At 34.3% G+C, this 18602-nt stretch overlaps 2 protein-coding genes across 2 annotated transcripts; both read left to right on the top strand.

Annotated features, from left to right (window-relative positions):
• Positions 1-29: 29 nt before the first annotated feature.
• On the top strand, positions 30-2420 carry LOC123907210 (S-adenosylmethionine synthase). Its single transcript, XM_045957381.1, has 2 exons — positions 30-379; positions 1073-2420. The coding sequence occupies exon 2, from the start codon at positions 1082-1084 to the stop codon at positions 2264-2266; it is 1185 nt and encodes a 394-aa protein (XP_045813337.1). The 5' UTR covers positions 30-379; positions 1073-1081; the 3' UTR covers positions 2267-2420.
• Positions 2421-9448: 7028 nt separating this feature from the next.
• LOC123907208 (pleiotropic drug resistance protein 3-like) lies at positions 9449-18314 on the top strand. Its single transcript, XM_045957379.1, has 24 exons — positions 9449-10209; positions 10604-10727; positions 11381-11466; positions 11698-11782; positions 11977-12136; positions 12230-12306; positions 12392-12445; positions 12552-12642; positions 13033-13334; positions 13459-13740; positions 13829-14142; positions 14237-14397; positions 14485-14588; positions 14819-14972; positions 15062-15202; positions 15304-15377; positions 15470-15802; positions 15897-16187; positions 16273-16356; positions 16531-16664; positions 16801-17028; positions 17130-17301; positions 17406-17660; positions 17844-18314. Exons 1-24 carry the CDS (start codon positions 9857-9859, stop codon positions 18108-18110), a joined length of 4326 nt encoding a protein of 1441 aa, XP_045813335.1. The 5' UTR covers positions 9449-9856; the 3' UTR covers positions 18111-18314.
• The last annotated feature ends 288 nt before the right edge of the window (positions 18315-18602 follow it).

The raw sequence follows: 18602 nt of genomic DNA, 5'->3' as shown, positions 1-18602 counted from the left end.
AATTAATTAGGATATGAAGATTGAAGAACGGAAGAAGTAAGATTAGATTACTATTCGAGCGTGGAATGGAATCCACCTTTACTTGGATTTGAATTCACCAACCTCTTTCCAAATTGAGCAACGGCTGAGATTGACTAAATGAAAATCACAACCGTCTATTTGGCATTTCGGTGCAAATGCAAATGGATGAACCTAACCCAGATTTCCCACCACGTTCACGCTGCCTCCAAACCTGCCAACCATTTTCTTCCTGTTCTTCTTGATTTTTGCCTATAAATTCGAGACTCATTTCTCACGTTTACACTCGTACACCTTTACCCCACTCCTCTCCAAGCAACGTAACCGTTTCTCTCTATTCTTCTACCTTCTCTTTCTCAAGGTACTTCACTTCTTCTTCTTCCATTGTTTGTTGCTAATAGTTAGTTAGTTAGTTAGTTACATTTCATCTTCAATTTTTCTTTTGTGTTCTTATCATTGTATAGATTTTGTATATAGCTGCTATTCAATTCCAATATTTGTTTGTAGTTTATGATTTCTTTGATTCTTTCTGAAATTATAGTTAGGTTGATTGTGTTTTTAATTTTGTTGGGAAAAACCTAATTTCAAATGCACTGTGTTTCGTTAATCTATGCGGTTGCATGTGGAATTCGATTTAGAATTTCAGATCTAGTAGATTTTACATTCTAATATGTTATTATTATTATGGAGAAAATTGCTCATTTTTGTTTTTGGAAAATTTTAGTGCATGTTTGTTAGAATCGCGGTGATTTTGCAAAAATTAGGTGTATGATTGGTATCAAGGTGGATGGATTTGTTGAAATTATGGTGAAAAAATCACGGTAGTTCTTTGCTGAGATTCCAAACCACGCACTTTGAATATTTTATTCTGCGAACTGCATGTTGTTGCAAATGGTTGAACTAAGATTTTAGCATGAAATGGGATCATTGTGATGTTAAAGGGTTTTAGGAAATTTTTGTAGTTATATGTATTTTTACTTTGTTTGTGTATGGTTAGAAAATGAGACCTTTTGTGTGAATTTGTTGTTCATTTTTGTGTGGGTTTGTTGTGCAGCTAGTAAAGATGGCAGCAGTAGAGACCTTCCTTTTTACCTCTGAGTCAGTGAACGAGGGACACCCTGACAAGCTTTGTGATCAAATCTCTGATGCTGTGCTAGATGCATGCCTTGAACAGGATGTAGAAAGCAAGGTTGCTTGTGAAACTTGCACCAAGACCAACTTGGTTATGGTTTTTGGTGAGATCACAACAAAGGCTAAAGTTGACTATGAGAAAATTGTGCGTGACACCTGCAGGAAAATTGGGTTTGTTTCTGCTGATGTGGGTCTTGATGCCGACAACTGCAAGGTTCTTGTTAACATTGAGCAGCAGAGTCCTGATATTGCTCAGGGTGTACATGGTCATTTCACCAAAAGACCTGAGGAAATTGGTGCTGGTGATCAGGGTCACATGTTTGGCTATGCTACTGATGAGACTCCTGAGTTGATGCCTTTGAGCCATGTTCTTGCTACCAAGCTCGGTGCTCGTCTCACTGAGGTTCGCAAGAATGGTACTTGCGCTTGGTTGAGACCTGATGGTAAGACTCAAGTTACTGTTGAGTATTACAATGACAATGGTGCCATGGTACCTGTTCGTGTGCACACTGTACTCATCTCTACTCAACATGATGAGACTGTTACCAATGATGAAATTGCTGCTGATCTCAAAGAGCATGTCATCAAGCCTGTGATTCCTGAGAAGTACCTTGATTCCAAGACCATTTTCCACTTGAACCCTTCTGGTCGTTTTGTCATTGGAGGTCCTCATGGTGATGCTGGTCTCACTGGCCGGAAGATCATCATCGATACTTATGGTGGTTGGGGTGCACATGGTGGTGGTGCCTTCTCTGGAAAAGACCCAACTAAGGTTGATAGGAGTGGAGCTTACATTGTGAGGCAAGCTGCTAAGAGCATTGTTGCAAGTGGACTTGCAAGGAGGTGCATTGTGCAAGTCTCCTATGCTATTGGTGTTCCTGAGCCTTTGTCTGTCTTTGTTGACACATATGGAACAGGGAAGATCCCTGACAAGGAGATCCTGACTATTGTGAAGAACAACTTTGATTTCAGGCCTGGCATGATCTCTATCAACCTTGATCTCTTGAGGGGTGGCAATGGCAGGTTCTTGAAGACTGCTGCTTATGGACATTTTGGTAGGGATGATTCTGATTTCACATGGGAAGTGGTGAAGCCTCTTAAATGGGAGAAAGCCTAAATGAACTCTGTGCTGGGAGTTTTGAACCTTTATCTCCATATTATGTACTAAACTTCAAAGCTTTTAACCCCCCGTGTGTCTCTTTTTTTTCTCTGTTTTTTGTATTTTGGGATTTTTTTTTTACATCAGCAATATAAAAAGTGCTTTCAGTTTCTATTTTGTTCAATACATGTCGCAATATATCATATCAAGAGAAAGTATTCTGTCCAATATATGATACTTTTGCCTTTGAACTCATGCAATTCACTCCAAAAAATGTCTATGAAGAATAGGTACTATAAGTACATTTTGGTATAATTGTTTGTGAATGCTAAAATAGACGTAACCTTAGATAGGTACTATAAGTACATTTTGGTATAATTGTTTGTGAATGCTAAAATAGACGTAACTCTTAGATTGGAAGTGACTTTTTTTGGGTACAAGAGAAAGAAAATAGACAAACCAAGAGACTAATCGATCATGTGAAATTTATAATTTAAGTTATGGGAAATCATAGTGCAAAGTGGTTTAGGTTTTGTAAGATAAAATCTTGGTCAAATAATAGAGTGCAGCTTTGCTCCTTTTCTATAAGCTCCATTTATTCAAAGTTGATTGCTCATATGATTAACATGTGGCAGAAACAAATCAAAGGGTTGAGATTAAAGCTTAGAACTAATTAATTATTAATTACTATTATTTTAAGAAACACTTGTCGTCCACTTTTTTCTCTGAACAATAACATTGTTCCTTCTTCTCCACTCACCGCGCCGCCGCTGCTTCCCTCTACATCCATCCTAACGGCGGTGGCGTTCTTTCTATTTTACCTTCTGCTTTTCACTGTCTCATAACCTTCCACTTCGCTACGTCGGCATCGTTCCTAAATCGCATCGAATTGGTAGACAAACAACACTAATAAGCTGTTATTTTTTTTGAAATTGGACACTAATAAGCTGTGGATCTATCTAATCCCTTCCTCTCTTCTTCTCACGTTTTCTATAAAATTTGTTTGAAATCTTATTAGTTTAAGAAATTTTGCTGGAAAAAAACAGATCAAAAATTTTAGTTCCAGTAGCCTTGGTCTGAGAATTTTTAGCAATTATTCAAGCATCTTCAATTTTTCTTGAATTTTTTTTAAAAAGGTTTTATTAAAAGAATGAGACACCATAGGTGATGAAGATGAAAAGATGTATCAGAGAAACTAAAGAGAGGAAGCAGAAAGACGAACGCCACCGGACCAGAGGCGAGAGGGAGAGGAAGAAGCAGTGATGGAACGAATGAAACAAGAAGGAGGGGCGTGTTGCTTTGTTATTTTGTTGTTTATTAAACAAATACAATTAATTAATCTCAGCCTTTGATTTTGTTTTTGCCACATGTCTCTTATCAGTGCAATCAAAAGGAGTAAAAGGAGCTTATAGAAAAGGAGCAAAGCTGCACTCCAAATAATAGGAAAATCACTTCAGTACTAGTACATTTTGGTATAATTGTTTGTGAATGCTTGTTTGAAGTTTATTAGAAGTACTTAAAAGTAAAATTTGAATTTATGTTATATATTGGGTTTAGAATAAAAAACAAACCTAAATCACTAAAAAAATGAAGAAAAAATTTACAAATATTGATTGTAGTTGGAACTTTTTGAACTTGATCACAATGACTCAGCACAGTAGTTGATCTAGCGTCCTAAGTGAGATGATCAGTCAAATTTTTAATTTTCATCATTTTGTTTGAAATTATTCAAGGAGTCAATGCATGTTCTCCAGTCTTGTTGTATGCTCATTCTTTTGATAAAACACCCCCTTTGTGTCAGGTTTTTCTCCATGCACACCCCTACAGTATTCAATGACTCCTTGTTTCTCCACCCACTCATTTTCTCACCTACCCCATGTTTTTTCATTTTTGCCCTTGGTCAAAAAATTCGGAACGCGTTTTCCGAATTTTTTTAGTTTAAATTTGGAAAAATTTCGGAAAACACATTCCGAAGTTGTTTTTAAAGGCAAAAAAAAATTGGAAAACGCATTCCGAATTTTTTGACAAAGGGCAAAAATAGAAAAACAGGGGGTAGGTGAGAAAGTGAGTGGGTGGGATGAGAAATTTTCAAGACTCCATGCATTATTATTTTATTGTTTTGGTACAAAAGGGGCCAAAGGCCCAAGACTCCTTGCATTATTAATTCCGAGCTAAAATACCCTTTTTGTGTTTGGATGGTAGACGTTTATAAAAAATGTTTGCACAGTACATAACTTTACTGTTAATAATTTATTTACATTTTAAAAATAAACTACTATATTGTAAATTTTTTTGCGTCAAAAAAAAAATTGTAAATTTTTTGTTTAACATTTTATTTAAAAGGTGTGGGAGGAGAAATCAGAAAAGTGGAGGATGAAACTTTTTTCCATTTTGTAAAAAATGTGAGGGTGTGATTGAAAGGTGTAAGGGTGGGAGTAACATCTTCCGTAAAAAAAAAATATGGCTGGACTAGAGGTTCTTTTTGGTTCGGACTATTAACAGGCTTTAACTGGGCTGCTCTTTACCTTATAATCATTTGAAAATTGCTTTTCTGGCACCCTGTATTGCTCTCAAGCCCTCCAAATGTTCAAAATTATCCTTCTGTATGTTCGGAAGTTGCAATGCGAACATGCAGGGCTTGGGAAGGTAACTTCCGAAATTTATCAACATGAAAAAAAAATCAAGGGTTTCGGAAGTTAGGAATCGAACATGGAGGATTTCAGAACGTAACTTTCGAGAAAGTACTATTTATGCCAAATTGTAGAACCTGTTTAGAAGATAACTTATGAAAAAGACTGGTACTTGAATTTCTGAAATTTTCCAGGCAGTTGATGTCTTATGCATTTTTTGTGCAATGAAAGGAAAAACAAAGTTATATGATACTGTGAAATGGACCTATTTTCAATATATTGTGTCTTAACTAGCCTAACTTTGAGTTTAATTGTAAAAAAAATGTAAATCAACCCTCTTTTTTTGGTCCCGACATATATGAGTGCATTTCAGAAGATACAATCTGAAACTTAGCGATTTCGAAAGTTATCTTCCAAAGCATTTCAAACTCAAATATGTTTTACTAGTTTTGCACTATATTGGTACCATTAAGAGCTTAAGATCCAAAATTAAGTGAGTTCGAACATTATCTTCTAAAATGTTCCGAGGGCAAAATTGATTTTTTGGAGTTTGGATGGGGCCAAAAAAGCAATTGTCTAATCATTTTCAATTCCTCACCTTTCAATTGGATTGACAATCAAGGGGAAGGTTTATTTATTTTCATGAAAAATGAAAAAATCATATTAAGAGAGATTGTTCATAAAATATAAATAAAAGTAATGTATTTTTTCTAATACGAAGTTTTCATCACTATTTACGGTGACCAATTTCCACTGCAAATTTATAGGTACATAAAATGAGTTATCCCTTCTCAACTAAATTATTTCCATACATATTTATAATCAGTTAAGAGGTTCAAATCACTTGATTGTTGTTGATAAATAAAAGTAGTGTGGTTGAAGGATAGAAGACCAAAATGTTACAAGTGCGAGGTATCTCCGAATAATTATCAACATATCTGGATTGTGCTGAGGATATATCATAATTCAGAAGTACAAAAACAAAAAATGGTAAAATTATTCTCCTTTTGATTCTAAAAACAATAATTCTCCTTTAGCTGTGTCCGCAAATTCTCTTGTGAAGTAAGGGATTTGGAATGAGCTGGTTTTACAAGGAATGCATGTGACAATTTACTCTTCAATTATTATATCATCACTTAACATTTATCGTCTCCAACCTCATATATAAGCAAAAATAGTTTTTTAGATTGATTAAAAAATAAATGTATTTAGTCTAAAATATAAATTAAATACATCATTTTTTTAATGAATCTAAAAAAATTACTTTCGTTTATATATGAGGCCGGAGGAATTACAGGTGTGCTACCACAATGAAGGACAAAATTAAAGATATATCTCATGATAAGTCGTTTCATAAAAAAAATACAAAAACAGTGTAACAACGAACAAGTTGTAAAATTAAACAACAAAAATATGGAAAACAAGACAGAACAGCATGGCCCAGAAAGTGATTGCTGGAGGCTAAAAGAAAAAGACAGATCTCATCTCATTTAAGGGAAGAAATTCTGAAAGAAAAGTCATAGTTAGTTAAGGGGTGGTACCCCATAGATACATAACATAATAAAATATCCTTATGATAATGATAATCCCAGGTGAAGCAAAACATAACCATCGGATAGTAAATAATTAACAATTTTTTCTTTAACAAAAATAATTAACAATTAAACTTCAAAAAATAAACAATGCACTGAATGTTATAAAATTTTAATATTGTATATTGATTTCTTAATATAAAATTTGGTTTAAATTTAATTATTTTAGTGCAAGATTTTATTTGACAACTACACAAGATTTTTTATATGTTAATTTTTAGGAAAAAACCCACCTCAATTCACATTTTGGCAAACATAATTTGAACTTTGAAGATATAGTAATATACTTTTTTTTTTTTTTTTTTGACTAAATAAAAGATATTCATTCATTCAAATTGATAAGAGTACATCGATGCAATACAAATCAAAATCGCTAAAAACAAAAAGGATGAATCTGCGAACAAACTCACAGCATCCGTGTTAATAGCATCAAACGGCATATTGCAAAAGCCTACATATTTGACTATATTGAAGTTTCCGGAACATTCATGTCGCCGGATCTGTAGCGTTGATGGTACAAAAGTCATTGATTGGATCTGCACTGGATCAACCTTAATCTTCAAACCTGAAACAAATGAACACCGCACAAAGACGGGACAACAATACTCCGCACTAAGACGGGACAACAATACTCCGCACTAAGACGGGACAACAATACTGAAAATCAAAACAAAGGATAAAATCGCAAAGATAAAAACAAAACTATAAGACTTAAACTATGTGAAAATCACTTATTTGTATTAAAAAGCAAGAAGAAAAAAATGTAAAGGGGTGATTTTATGCCAAAAATTGACCTAAAACCACCCCTCTATGGGTGAGAGAAGAAGAAGAAAATCAAAAAGAGTTTTAGGGCCGGCGGTGGTTAAAGACCTCTACTCTCTCTTTTTCATATAAGTTCTATTACTTATCCATGCTTGAATTTGACAAAAATTAATATACTTAAAAGTATTTAAATGAGATTATAATGTTTTCTTATAAATAGATTATTATAATTATCTTGTGAAACTTTAAAAACGTCCCAAGTATTGTTTGTCAAAAAAAAAAAAAGAAAAGTCCCAAGTATTTAAAGTAAAAAAAAAAAAGTCCTAAGTATTTCAAGTCAAAACTTTCATAAGAAAAAATTGAACTTAAAACCTTAAAAAGAATCACTCAAAGGTCTCAAATTAACATCACTAAATTAACTTACGTGACCTTCTCTATATTATTAAATCTCTTACTTGTATAACAATATGTAGAGTTTAATTTATATGCACCGCTGGTGTAAAATTATTTTACACATACGTTTAATAATATACCGACACATCATGTATGATAATTAAAAATACAATAATGTGACAACACATTATTAAATGTATATTTTAAAAAAAAAATTATACTGACAATCCACAACGATTAAACCCTATTATGTATATGGTTCTCACTGAAAATTTAAAGATACCCTAGCTCACGTGCTTTTGAACACGTAGTACTATAATAAGTATAAGTATAGCATATTCTTCAACCTCATATCTAGCTCATGTGTCATAGTAGCTTTGAAAACAAAATACAATTTAAATTATTTCATCACATTTTTATTCAACTAGCCGCCATTGAACCTCCAAAGTCCACATGTAAAATTTGCATAAGCATAAGAATTAAAACATTCAACAAATGCATGCTAGAATTTTAAATGAGTCGCCTATGAAACTTTGGCGTTACTTAAGATGGAAGGGTAGGCAAGGTTATTATTCAAAGATAAGTATGAAATCATTTTTAATTCAATTTGATCTTTGTTGAACAAATACATCTAACAATTATATTAAAAAGAAAAACATCACATATTTTTGGGTACATAAATGTTACTATTATTGTCAAGTAAAAAAAAAAGGTTATTATTGTTATTTTGTGTGTGAAATAAACATTATTATTTGAATTATTTGATTAGCAAATAATGATTTGATTGATTCCTTTCTCTTTCCTAAGCATCTTTGGTGTCTTCCAAAACTAAGTCTTATAGCTGGCATCATATATTTCATAAATAATAGGCAAAAGTTTGAACAAAAAAAGTTAATTAAAGATTTAAGCTAAGACAAAGTGCTTTTGGATACAAATCTGGGTCTATCACTTATGAAAACTAAACCACTTATATGTTTAAAAACTCAAAGAAAAGTGATGATAGATATAAAAATATACTAACAGTAGCTACTTTTCTAATACAACAATTGTTTCAAAGATAATGACTTGCTATTATCTTATTGTCAATTAAAATTAATAAGAGAAAATAACCAAAAATAAATAGAAAATAATTAAAATAAAGCTTTCACCAACCCGTTGTTGATATGTGTGCAGTAAATTATTCGTATATCTTAGATAAGTGGTCACAAAATAACTCATGTGTATGAAGAAAACTCAATCGAAAAAAAGGAAAATTCACTTTGTACGTTCAACACTTATCTTAAGCATTAGTTATTATGGACTAACTTATGCTTGGGAAGAAAACCTACTTAGCGTGTGTTTGGTTCTGCGGCGGAGAGAATTGATTTTGGCAGAATTGATTCTGTAAAATTGATTCTGGCCAAAATTGATTTTAAGCTGAAGTGGTTTATGTTTGGATATATTCATGAAAAAGTGAGTTGAACAAAAAATTTGAGTGTAAAAATCAATTCTAGAATCAGAAGCTACGATTTCTAACTTCAAGTAGAATCAATTCTGGAGGCAGAATCAATTCTACTTTTGAGAAACCAAACAAGTCAGAATCAATTCTACACGTCCAGAATCAATTCTAGATGCTCCAGAATTGAAACCAAACATACACTTAAAAGATAAAAAATCTATCTTTATGTGTTTAAAAAGTTGAACACTTCGACACATTTTATTTGAATATATACATGTATACTGTTGAGGTGAGAGTAATTATGATAAGTCAGAAAAATTAATAAAAATTATTTGTGAATCAATCAAAAATATCACCTCAATAACTCACCGATAAATATTCAAATAAAATGTGTATTAAACAATCACCATAAGGACTTTGTTGTGTTGTGCAGGGTCAATGAATTGAAAGGAATAGGGATGAAGAAATTCTAAAATAATAATTGCATAGAAAAGAAGAACAACCAAAGTAAATAAACACCAATCTAACAAACAACCTTTGTTGTCTTGTAGATGTAACAAAACAACTCTCTCTTCATGTTAAATTAGTTTGTTTAATAATCAAGGGTCACTCTCAAAAGATGGCTGCTTTTGAAGCTTCATAAGTACTTTCAAAAACACTCAAATTCTATATGCTTCATGCATCCCTTCAAAATCTGTAACAATCATTGGAAACTTTTCACATCAAATATTTGTGATTATTAAGAGCTTAAAAGCTTCACTTAAGTAGCTGTTTCAAGCAAAGATTAGTAGTGATGGAGTTAACTCCAAGAGGAAGAAATAATTTAACTCCAAGAGGAAGAAATCAAGGTCATGTTGTGACTTTTGAAAGAGATGCAGATTCATTTGTGGAGGAAGATAAAGAGCTTCAATCTAAATGGGCTGCTATAGAGAAATTACCAACTTTTAAAAGGATTAAAACTTCTTTTGTTGATGAAATCACTCAGGAGGAAAATGGTAGTAGATGGCAAAGAAGTAGTAGTAAAAGGGTTGTTGATGTTACTAAACTTGGAGCTGTGGATAAGCGTTTGTTTATTGATAAGCTTATAAAGCATATTGAGAATGATAATCTCAACTTACTTCAGAAACTTAGAGAAAGGATGGAAAGGTAATTTATTTACACTGGACTAGATCAAGCTGCAAAATAAGTTGTTTGTGTTTTTCTCTTTGGATTGACTTATTTGAGCTTATGTACTGATATAAGCACTTGTGAGACTGTTTGGGAGCTTATGGAAACAACTTATGACCTAGTCATAAGCTGTTTTTAGCTTAATTCCATAAGTTCTCTTGGATAGCTTATGAAAACAACTTATAGATTATATGAAACTGTTTGACTTTATTTTATCTTTTTTTATAGAAATATCTTATATATAAGTGCTTATATGATAAACACTTATGTTTGTAGAGACGATCTATTTAAGTCAATGAGCTAAAAGAAGCTTTTATAAGTTGATATTAGTACATTAATATTTTGAAGAATTGACATATTAGTTTGTTTTCAGAGTAGATGTGAAGTTACCTAGTGTGGAAGTGAGGTACAAGAATCTGAATGTAGAAGCAGAATGTGAGGTTGTTCAAGGGAAGCCACTCCCTACTCTATGGAACTCTTTTTCTAGCTTATTTTCGGTACGCATGCTTCCGCCATTTGTCACGAAAATCGAGGCCTAACTCATCTTACAAAACCGGCTTGTAAGGTGAGGATTGACTCCTCTTTATAAACTCTTCTCAAGAGTCCTATCTATCCGATGTGGGACTAAATCTCACCGAGTGTTGGCCGCTAACACACCCCCTCACGCTTCAGCCCGGCCCAATGGGCCTGAAGCGTGAACGATGTCGGAAGCCCAACGATAGACCTGATAGGCTCTGATACCATGTCACGAATATCGAGGCCTAACTCATCCTTACAAAGCCATGAGTTAGGCCTCGATATTCGTGACATGGTATCAGAGCCTATCAGGTCTATCGTTGGGCTTCCGACATCGTTCACGCTTCAGGCCCATTGGGCCGGGCTGAAGCGTGAGGGGGGTAGCGTGAGGGGGTGTGTTAGCGGCCAACACTCGGTGAGATTTAGTCCCACATCGGATAGATAGGACTCTTGAGAAGAGTTTATAAAGAGCAGGCAATCCTCACCTTACAAGCCGGTTTTGTAAGGATGAGTTAGGCCTCGATATTCGTGACACCCTTAACCTACCTTTGTTACTGCCTCATCTTAACTAACTTAACTAAAGTTAGGTACTAACCTTATAAAACAATGATGGGCTAATTTGTGGCTTGAACAGGGTTTAGTGAAGACTATATATTGCAATTCTCAAGACACCAAGATGAGCATTCTGAAAGATGTCAGTGGCATCATAAAACCATCAAGGTAAGCGAATATGTTTTCGAGTATATGTCACTTTAGAACATGAGACAATTTATTTAGGAAGCTATTACCGACAAAAAAGGATGTATACGCTCAAACACAAACATTCAGAATTTGGTTCCTTAAAGTTGGTAAATATCAAACGTTCCATTAAGATATACTTGTGCAGATATGGTAATTTGACCAAAAAACAAAATGATGAAGCTTACAATAAGAATATGGTTCTTAATGCAGGCTTACTCTTCTTCTCGGTCCACCTAGCTGTGGGAAAACTACCTTGCTAATGGCACTGGCTGGAAAATTAGAGCAATCTCTCACGGTCAGTATTTTAAACACAGTATTTTAGAATACAATTAACGGACAAATTTATTGAGTTCAAGTGATTTTTTTAGTATAACTCAAAAATCAATCAAGATTAGGCCAATTAATCCAAGGCATTGAGCAAGCTGAATTTCTCTATACTATGAATGCCGTGATATCATACCCATCCTTCCTTTTTTTATTTATCTTTAGGTTTCTGGAGAAATCAGTTTCAATGGTCACAGGCTAGATGAATTTGTTCCTCAAAAAACATCAGCATACATAAGCCAGTATGACCTGCACATTCCTGAGATGACAGTGAGGGAAACAATCGACTTCTCGGCACGCTGTCAGGGGGTTGGTAGCAGAGCTGGTAAGTTTTCCTGCTTATTCAATCCTAGATTATCGACAGAACTGTAACTAACACAATACCAGTAGGCACTTATCCATATGCTTTGTATTTCAGATATTATGACTGAAATCACCAGGAAAGAAAAAGAACAAGGAATCTTCCCTGACCCGGATATTGATACCTATATGAAGGTAATTGTAGCAAGGACAAATCATATGTCATAATTAGAAAAGAAAAGAAACCAGTTGACAAAGAAAATAACACAGACTTTTGCAGGCTATTTCAGTTGAAGGACAGAGCGAAAATCTTCAGACAGAATATGTTTTAAAGGTACATATGCTTCAGCAGGGTTGAGTTAGAACACAAAGTTACTGAGTGGCTGATTTGTGATATTTATATTCTTTTAACACGTGGATTCAAACTTTTGATATCTTAGATACTTGGATTGGATATTTGTGCGGACACACTTGTTGGAGATGCACTAGATAGAGGCATTTCAGGTGGACAGAAGAAAAGGCTAACTACAGGTATCTTGAAGTTCATATAATGTTTTTTGTCATTTTTTATCTTAACCCTCCGGTTCCCAAGGGATTTTTCCAGTTAGGATTCGAACTCGGGTTCTTCCAAATGATTCAGCCTTAACTGAAACTATTAACCACTTGAGTCCAACCACTTGGTCTCTTTTCTTGTCATTTTGTTACAAATACTAATATCCAGGACTAAAAAATATCCTTTTAACTTGTAAGAATTTCTCTTGGCTGAACATACATGAGTTGAGAAACCTCGCCTCTTTACAAGAGCAGTGATATATAAGGCTAGTGAAACTTGTGAATGGACTGCAAATATACTAAATATTCGTCGTAGACATTTCCTTCTTAAGAGCCACATTTAATTTTTGTTTCCAAATCATATTGCAGGAGAGATGATTGTAGGTCCCATAAAAGCACTTTTTATGGATGAAATATCAACTGGCTTAGACAGCTCCACTACTTTTCAAATAGTTACATGCCTCCAGCAATTGGTGCACATCACAGATGCAACAGCAGTGCTTTCACTCCTCCAACCAGCACCGGAAACCTTTGAGTTATTTGATGATCTTATATTGATGGCAGAGGGGAAGATAGTATACCATGGCCCCTGCAATCAAGCAATCCAATTCTTTAGGGATTGCGGTTTCTGGTGCCCTGAAAGAAAAGGAGTGGCAGACTTTCTTCAAGAGGTAGGAATATAAACTGTTTCCCTTACCTTTGTTGAGTACTACTACTCAAGAAGGATATCATTGAGCCAAAGCTCAAGTGATTTTTCTCATAGCCTCACAAGTCACTAATTTCATGCATGTGTAGGTAACCTCTAAGAAGGATCAAAGGCAATACTGGTACCGCACAGATATTCCTTACAGTTATGTTTCAGTGGATGACTTCTCTGAGATCTTCAAAACAAGTTACTGGGGAAGAATGTTAGATGATGAGCTTTCAAATCCATATGATAAATCTCAATCTCATAAAAGTTCTTTATCATATAGCAAGTACTCATTGGGAAAATTGGATTTGTTTAAAGCTTGTATGAAGAGGGAGATTCTTCTGATGAAAAGAAACTCGTTTATCTATATATTCAAAACTGTGCAGGTTACTATCCACATCAAGTTCAACTCAGCTAAGTAGTAGTACCTGAACACTTTCAAACTAACTATTTTTTCTCTCCTTTACTATGCAGCTTACAATCACTGCAATCATAACAATGACGGTTTTCTTGCGCACACAGCTCGATGTGGACTTGTTAGGATCAAACTATTTATTAGGTTCATTGTATTATACACTTGTACGTCTCATGACGAATGGAGTTGCCGAGTTGATCATGACGATTACTAGACTCCCAGTTGTTTATAAGCAGAAAGCATTCTATCTGTATCCAGCTTGGGCTTATTGTCTTCCAGCTGCAATTCTAAAGATTCCATTTTCGGTTCTTGATTCTCTTGTTTGGACATCAATAACATATTATGTTATAGGCTACAGCCCAGAAATAACAAGGCATGTACCTTGTGTTGTGTGTATGTAAATATAGCCAAACCGTTTTCTTTTCTTTTTGCAAGTTTTTTCTTATGCATTTTTTTTATCGGATCAGGTTCCTCCGCCAGTTTCTTTTGCTTATCTTTCTGCATATGTCATCAACATCCATGTGCCGTTCGCTTGCTGCTGTTTTTAAAACTGATGTTGCTGCGACAACTGTTGGTTCCTTGGTCTTAGTACTCATGTTCTTGTTTGGAGGCTTTATTCTTCCTCGACGTAAGCCACTTTATATAATATATAGTCCTAGTTATAATATGTTGTACTAATTACTAAGTAACTCATCATGAATTTTATTTTCTGCAGCATCATTGCCAAAGTGGTTGAGATGGGGTTTTTGGCTTTCTCCCATGTCATATGGGGAAATAGGAATAACACTCAATGAATTTCTTGCTCCCCGCTGGCAAAAGGTATCTTCTAAGATGATTTATTTGGTTTCATGATAGGTCACAATATACATTTATATGGATTCAATTCATATTCACTGTCTGTATAAAGATTTTTAGACCATCGATGAGTCATGATCGTCAGATCATTAGAAACGTTTGAAGTTTATATAAATACTACTGAAGTCACACATAATTCGTTGTGATTTTTATTATATAGCTATTTTATTATTGTTATTTTCATTATTATTCAGATCCAAGATGGAAACATCACCGTTGGAAGGGAAATTCTCAAGAGTCGTGGTTTAGACTTTGATAGCAACTTCTTCTGGATATCGATTGGAGCATTACTTGGTTTCACAGTAGTATTTGATATTCTATTTGTCGTAGCATTAACTTACTTAAAAGGTGAGTCCTTTCCAAGTTATTACAAGGAAAAATATCAAACACTTTTTATTTTACTCATTTCACTGATTTATTTATCGGAATGCATTCAGAGCCTAAGCAATCTCGAGCTTTAGTTTCGAAAAAGAGGCTGCCCCAACTAAAAGCAGGAGAAAAAAACAATGAAGTGGAATTAAAAAATAAGTCAGTAGCAGTTGATATTAGCCACACATCAAAGGAAACTCAAAACACAGGTGAAAAAAAACATACTTTGTGGTATAACTTATATCAAAGATGAATTGTTTCTTTTCATACAGACAGTAAGGACTTTTGGTATCTTTTGCATGATATACAGGGAAAATGGTTCTTCCTTTTTTGCCACTGTCAATAGCATTTAATGATGTCCAGTATTTTGTCGACACTCCTCCGGTAATATTCATAACTACATTGTCATTGCCATGTGATTATGCATATTATTGAAAAGATTGTCAATTAAGAAATTTAAATGTCCTTTTGAGTAGGAGATGAAAAAACATGGTTCGAACGAGAAAAATCTACAATTGCTCTGCGATATCACTGGTGCCTTTAGGCCAGGAATTCTTACTGCACTGATGGGAGTCAGTGGAGCAGGGAAGACAACACTCATGGATGTTCTTTCAGGAAGAAAAACTGGAGGAATCATTGAAGGAGATATAAGAATTGGAGGGTACCCTAAAGTGCAAAAGACATTTGCAAGAGTTTCAGGTTACTGTGAGCAAAATGACATACATTCTCCATATATAACAGTTGAAGAATCTGTTCGATACTCGGCTTGGTTGCGGTTACCGAGGGAGATTGATTCAGCAACAAAAGGGGTACGACTGTGACATTCTTATCACTTGCATCATGGTTTGTCATTCTCACATATAAGATGTATTTTGTAACTTTCTCTGTGTATCTATTGAGCAGAAATTTGTGGAAGAAGTACTTGAAACAATTGAACTTGATGATATAAAGGATAGTTTAGTTGGCATTACTGGCCAAAGTGGATTATCAACAGAGCAACGTAAAAGACTAACCATTGCAGTGGAGCTTGTCTCGAATCCATCAATAATTTTTATGGATGAACCTACATCAGGTTTGGATGCGCGAGCTGCAGCAGTTGTTATGCGTGCAGTGAAGAATGTTGTTGCCACTGGTAGGACCACGGTTTGCACTATACATCAGCCAAGCATTGATATATTTGAGACTTTTGATGAGGTAGTCAAAAAGTACCTTCTGTCGATCGATTTGTGTATAGATATCATACATATCAACAAATAAAAACGAGTTCTTTTTCATGCAGTTGATTCTTATGAAATCCGGAGGAAAGATCATTTATAATGGACTGCTAGGCCATCATTCAAATAAGCTGATTGAATATTTTCAGGTATGCTCAAACACGAAGCAAACTACACAGTATTTTAGATTCTGGACAAATCCGTATGATCGTCTTATTTGCTAAAGTTTTTTTCTTGCAATGTGATTGACAAAAAACTGTGCCCTAGTCTTCACTCTTTTGCTCAAGTTGTTGAAAACTTATATAATTAACTTAACTGTTCAGAGTATACCGGGAGTTCCAAAGATCAAAGACAATTATAATCCTGCAACATGGATGATGGAAGCTACCTCAGCAGCTGTAGAAGACGAACTTAAAATCGATTTTGCTAATATATACAAAGAGTCGCCCCTTCACCGGTGAGCATCCAGTTGTCTGTTGTACATTTTCACAGAAAAACAAACAAAAACTTCTCTTTTTCATGTTTTATGTGTACCGATACAAATGTAAAGAACACTTATCTCATATGCTTTCAATTACTATTTCTATTTATAGGGAAACCCTTGAAATGGTGAGAGTGTTAAGTGAACCAGAGCAAGGTTCAAAAGACTTGCACTTTTCAACTCGCTTCCCACAAAATTACTTGGGGCAGTTTATGGCGTGCCTATGGAAGCAACACTTATCATATTGGAGAAGTCCTGAGTACAATTTAATAAGATTTGTGTTCATGATTGTTGCGGCAATAATATTTGGGGCAGTATTTTGGCAGAAAGGGAAGGAAATGTAAGTTTGCTTTCTTAGTGTTTGCATGATTCTAGTGTAGTGTTTAACTCGAAGCAGTAGAGAGTAATAAATATTGACACATGGTTTTTCAATGTTTAAAGAAACACTCAGCAGGATTTGTTCAATGTGTTTGGATCAATGTATATTGCTGTAATATTCTTGGGCATAAATTACTGTTCAACAATTCTACCGTATGTGGCAACCGAGCGCTCCGTCTTGTATCGAGAAAAATTTGCAGGAATGTATTCTTCCATGGCTTATTCATTTGCACAGGTATGTATGATGCTGCTTGATTAAAGAAAATTCAATTGGTATTCATTTGATAGTAAAACCAGTGATGTTACAATCAATGATTTTTTTTTTTTTTATTAATGTAGGTGGCTATTGAAATACCATATATCTTAGTGCAAGCAATTTTATATGTGGCTATCACATATCCAATGATTGGTTTCCACTGGTCAGTTCAGAAGGTCTTTTGGTACTTCTACACCACATTCTGCACATTTTTATACTTTGTGTATCTTGGAATGCTGATAATGTCATTAAGCTTAAATCTGGATCTAGCTTCTGTATTGTCAACTGCGGTCTACACCATATTCAATCTCTTTTCTGGATTCCTCATGCCAGGACCTGTAAGTCTCCTTGATCTCCACAAAAATCTTTTTCATAATTTCGTCTTTATAACATCACAAGGACCTGAAGTTGTGGCTTGATTATGATCTGACAGAATCATAGCTGCATCATGAATAACGTGCGTGTGTGGTTCTAGGTGGCGAAAATTTTATTAATTTTGTAACTATGTTTATTATGTGCAGAAAATTCCTAAATGGTGGGTTTGGTGCTACTGGATTTGCCCTACAGCTTGGTCTTTGAAGGGTCTCCTAACTTCACAATATGGAGACATGGAGAAGGAAATACTCATATTCGGAGACAAAAAATCAGTCGGTTCCTTTCTAGAGGATTACTATGGGTTCAGGCATGACAGATTAAGTGTTGTGGCTGTGGTGCTTATTGCTTATCCAATTATTTATGCATCTCTCTTTGCCTATTGCATAGGGAAAATAAATTACCAAAAAAGATAGAAACAGATGTTACAGATTGCTTCTTTTGCAGTATGGTGGTTACATTTTTCATGTATAGAAGAAATATAGGAATACAAGGCTACATCATTGAGCAAAGTCTCTCTTTCAATTGTTTATATATAACATACATTTTTGTTTTTTTTTTTGGTAGTAAATGATGTAGATTGTGTTATTTTATTATGTATTTTGGGTTTTGTTTTGAAATTGTTTCTTGTTTTAGTTGGTTTTTGATTTATTATGAATCATTTTATTGTAGTTTTTGGAATAGAAATAACCGTTAATATTTGTTTAGCTTTATTAGATCTACACACATTGAGACATTTTTTATGATTATATGATAAACATTGAAACAATTATAATTACTATTAGATATACAAGTTTCTTACTGAGTGTTTCATATTATAATTTTACCATATGATGATAGTAACTCATCGTGATTTTGACAAATGCAACGTAATATTAAACATGCATTTAGAATGTATTTGAAAACTT

The sequence above is a fragment of the Trifolium pratense genome, linkage group LG2 (genome assembly GCF_020283565.1).
Source record: "Trifolium pratense cultivar HEN17-A07 linkage group LG2, ARS_RC_1.1, whole genome shotgun sequence".
Taxonomy (NCBI): domain Eukaryota; kingdom Viridiplantae; phylum Streptophyta; class Magnoliopsida; order Fabales; family Fabaceae; genus Trifolium; species Trifolium pratense.
The sequence above is the reverse complement of the archived record's forward strand: the minus strand, read 5'-3'. Positions and strand labels throughout refer to the sequence as shown.

Coding starts and splice junctions, on each gene's coding strand:
- LOC123907210 (XM_045957381.1), top strand. CDS start 1,082: ATGGCAGCAGTAGAGACCTTCCTTTTTACCTCTGAGTCAGTGAACGAG.
- LOC123907208 (XM_045957379.1), top strand. CDS start 9,857: ATGGAGTTAACTCCAAGAGGAAGAAATAATTTAACTCCAAGAGGAAGA. Junction 13,335..13,458: donor TGGCAGACTTTCTTCAAGAG/GTAGGAATATAA, acceptor ATGCATGTGTAG/GTAACCTCTAAGAAGGATCA. Junction 14,589..14,818: donor TTGCTCCCCGCTGGCAAAAG/GTATCTTCTAAG, acceptor ATTATTATTCAG/ATCCAAGATGGAAACATCAC.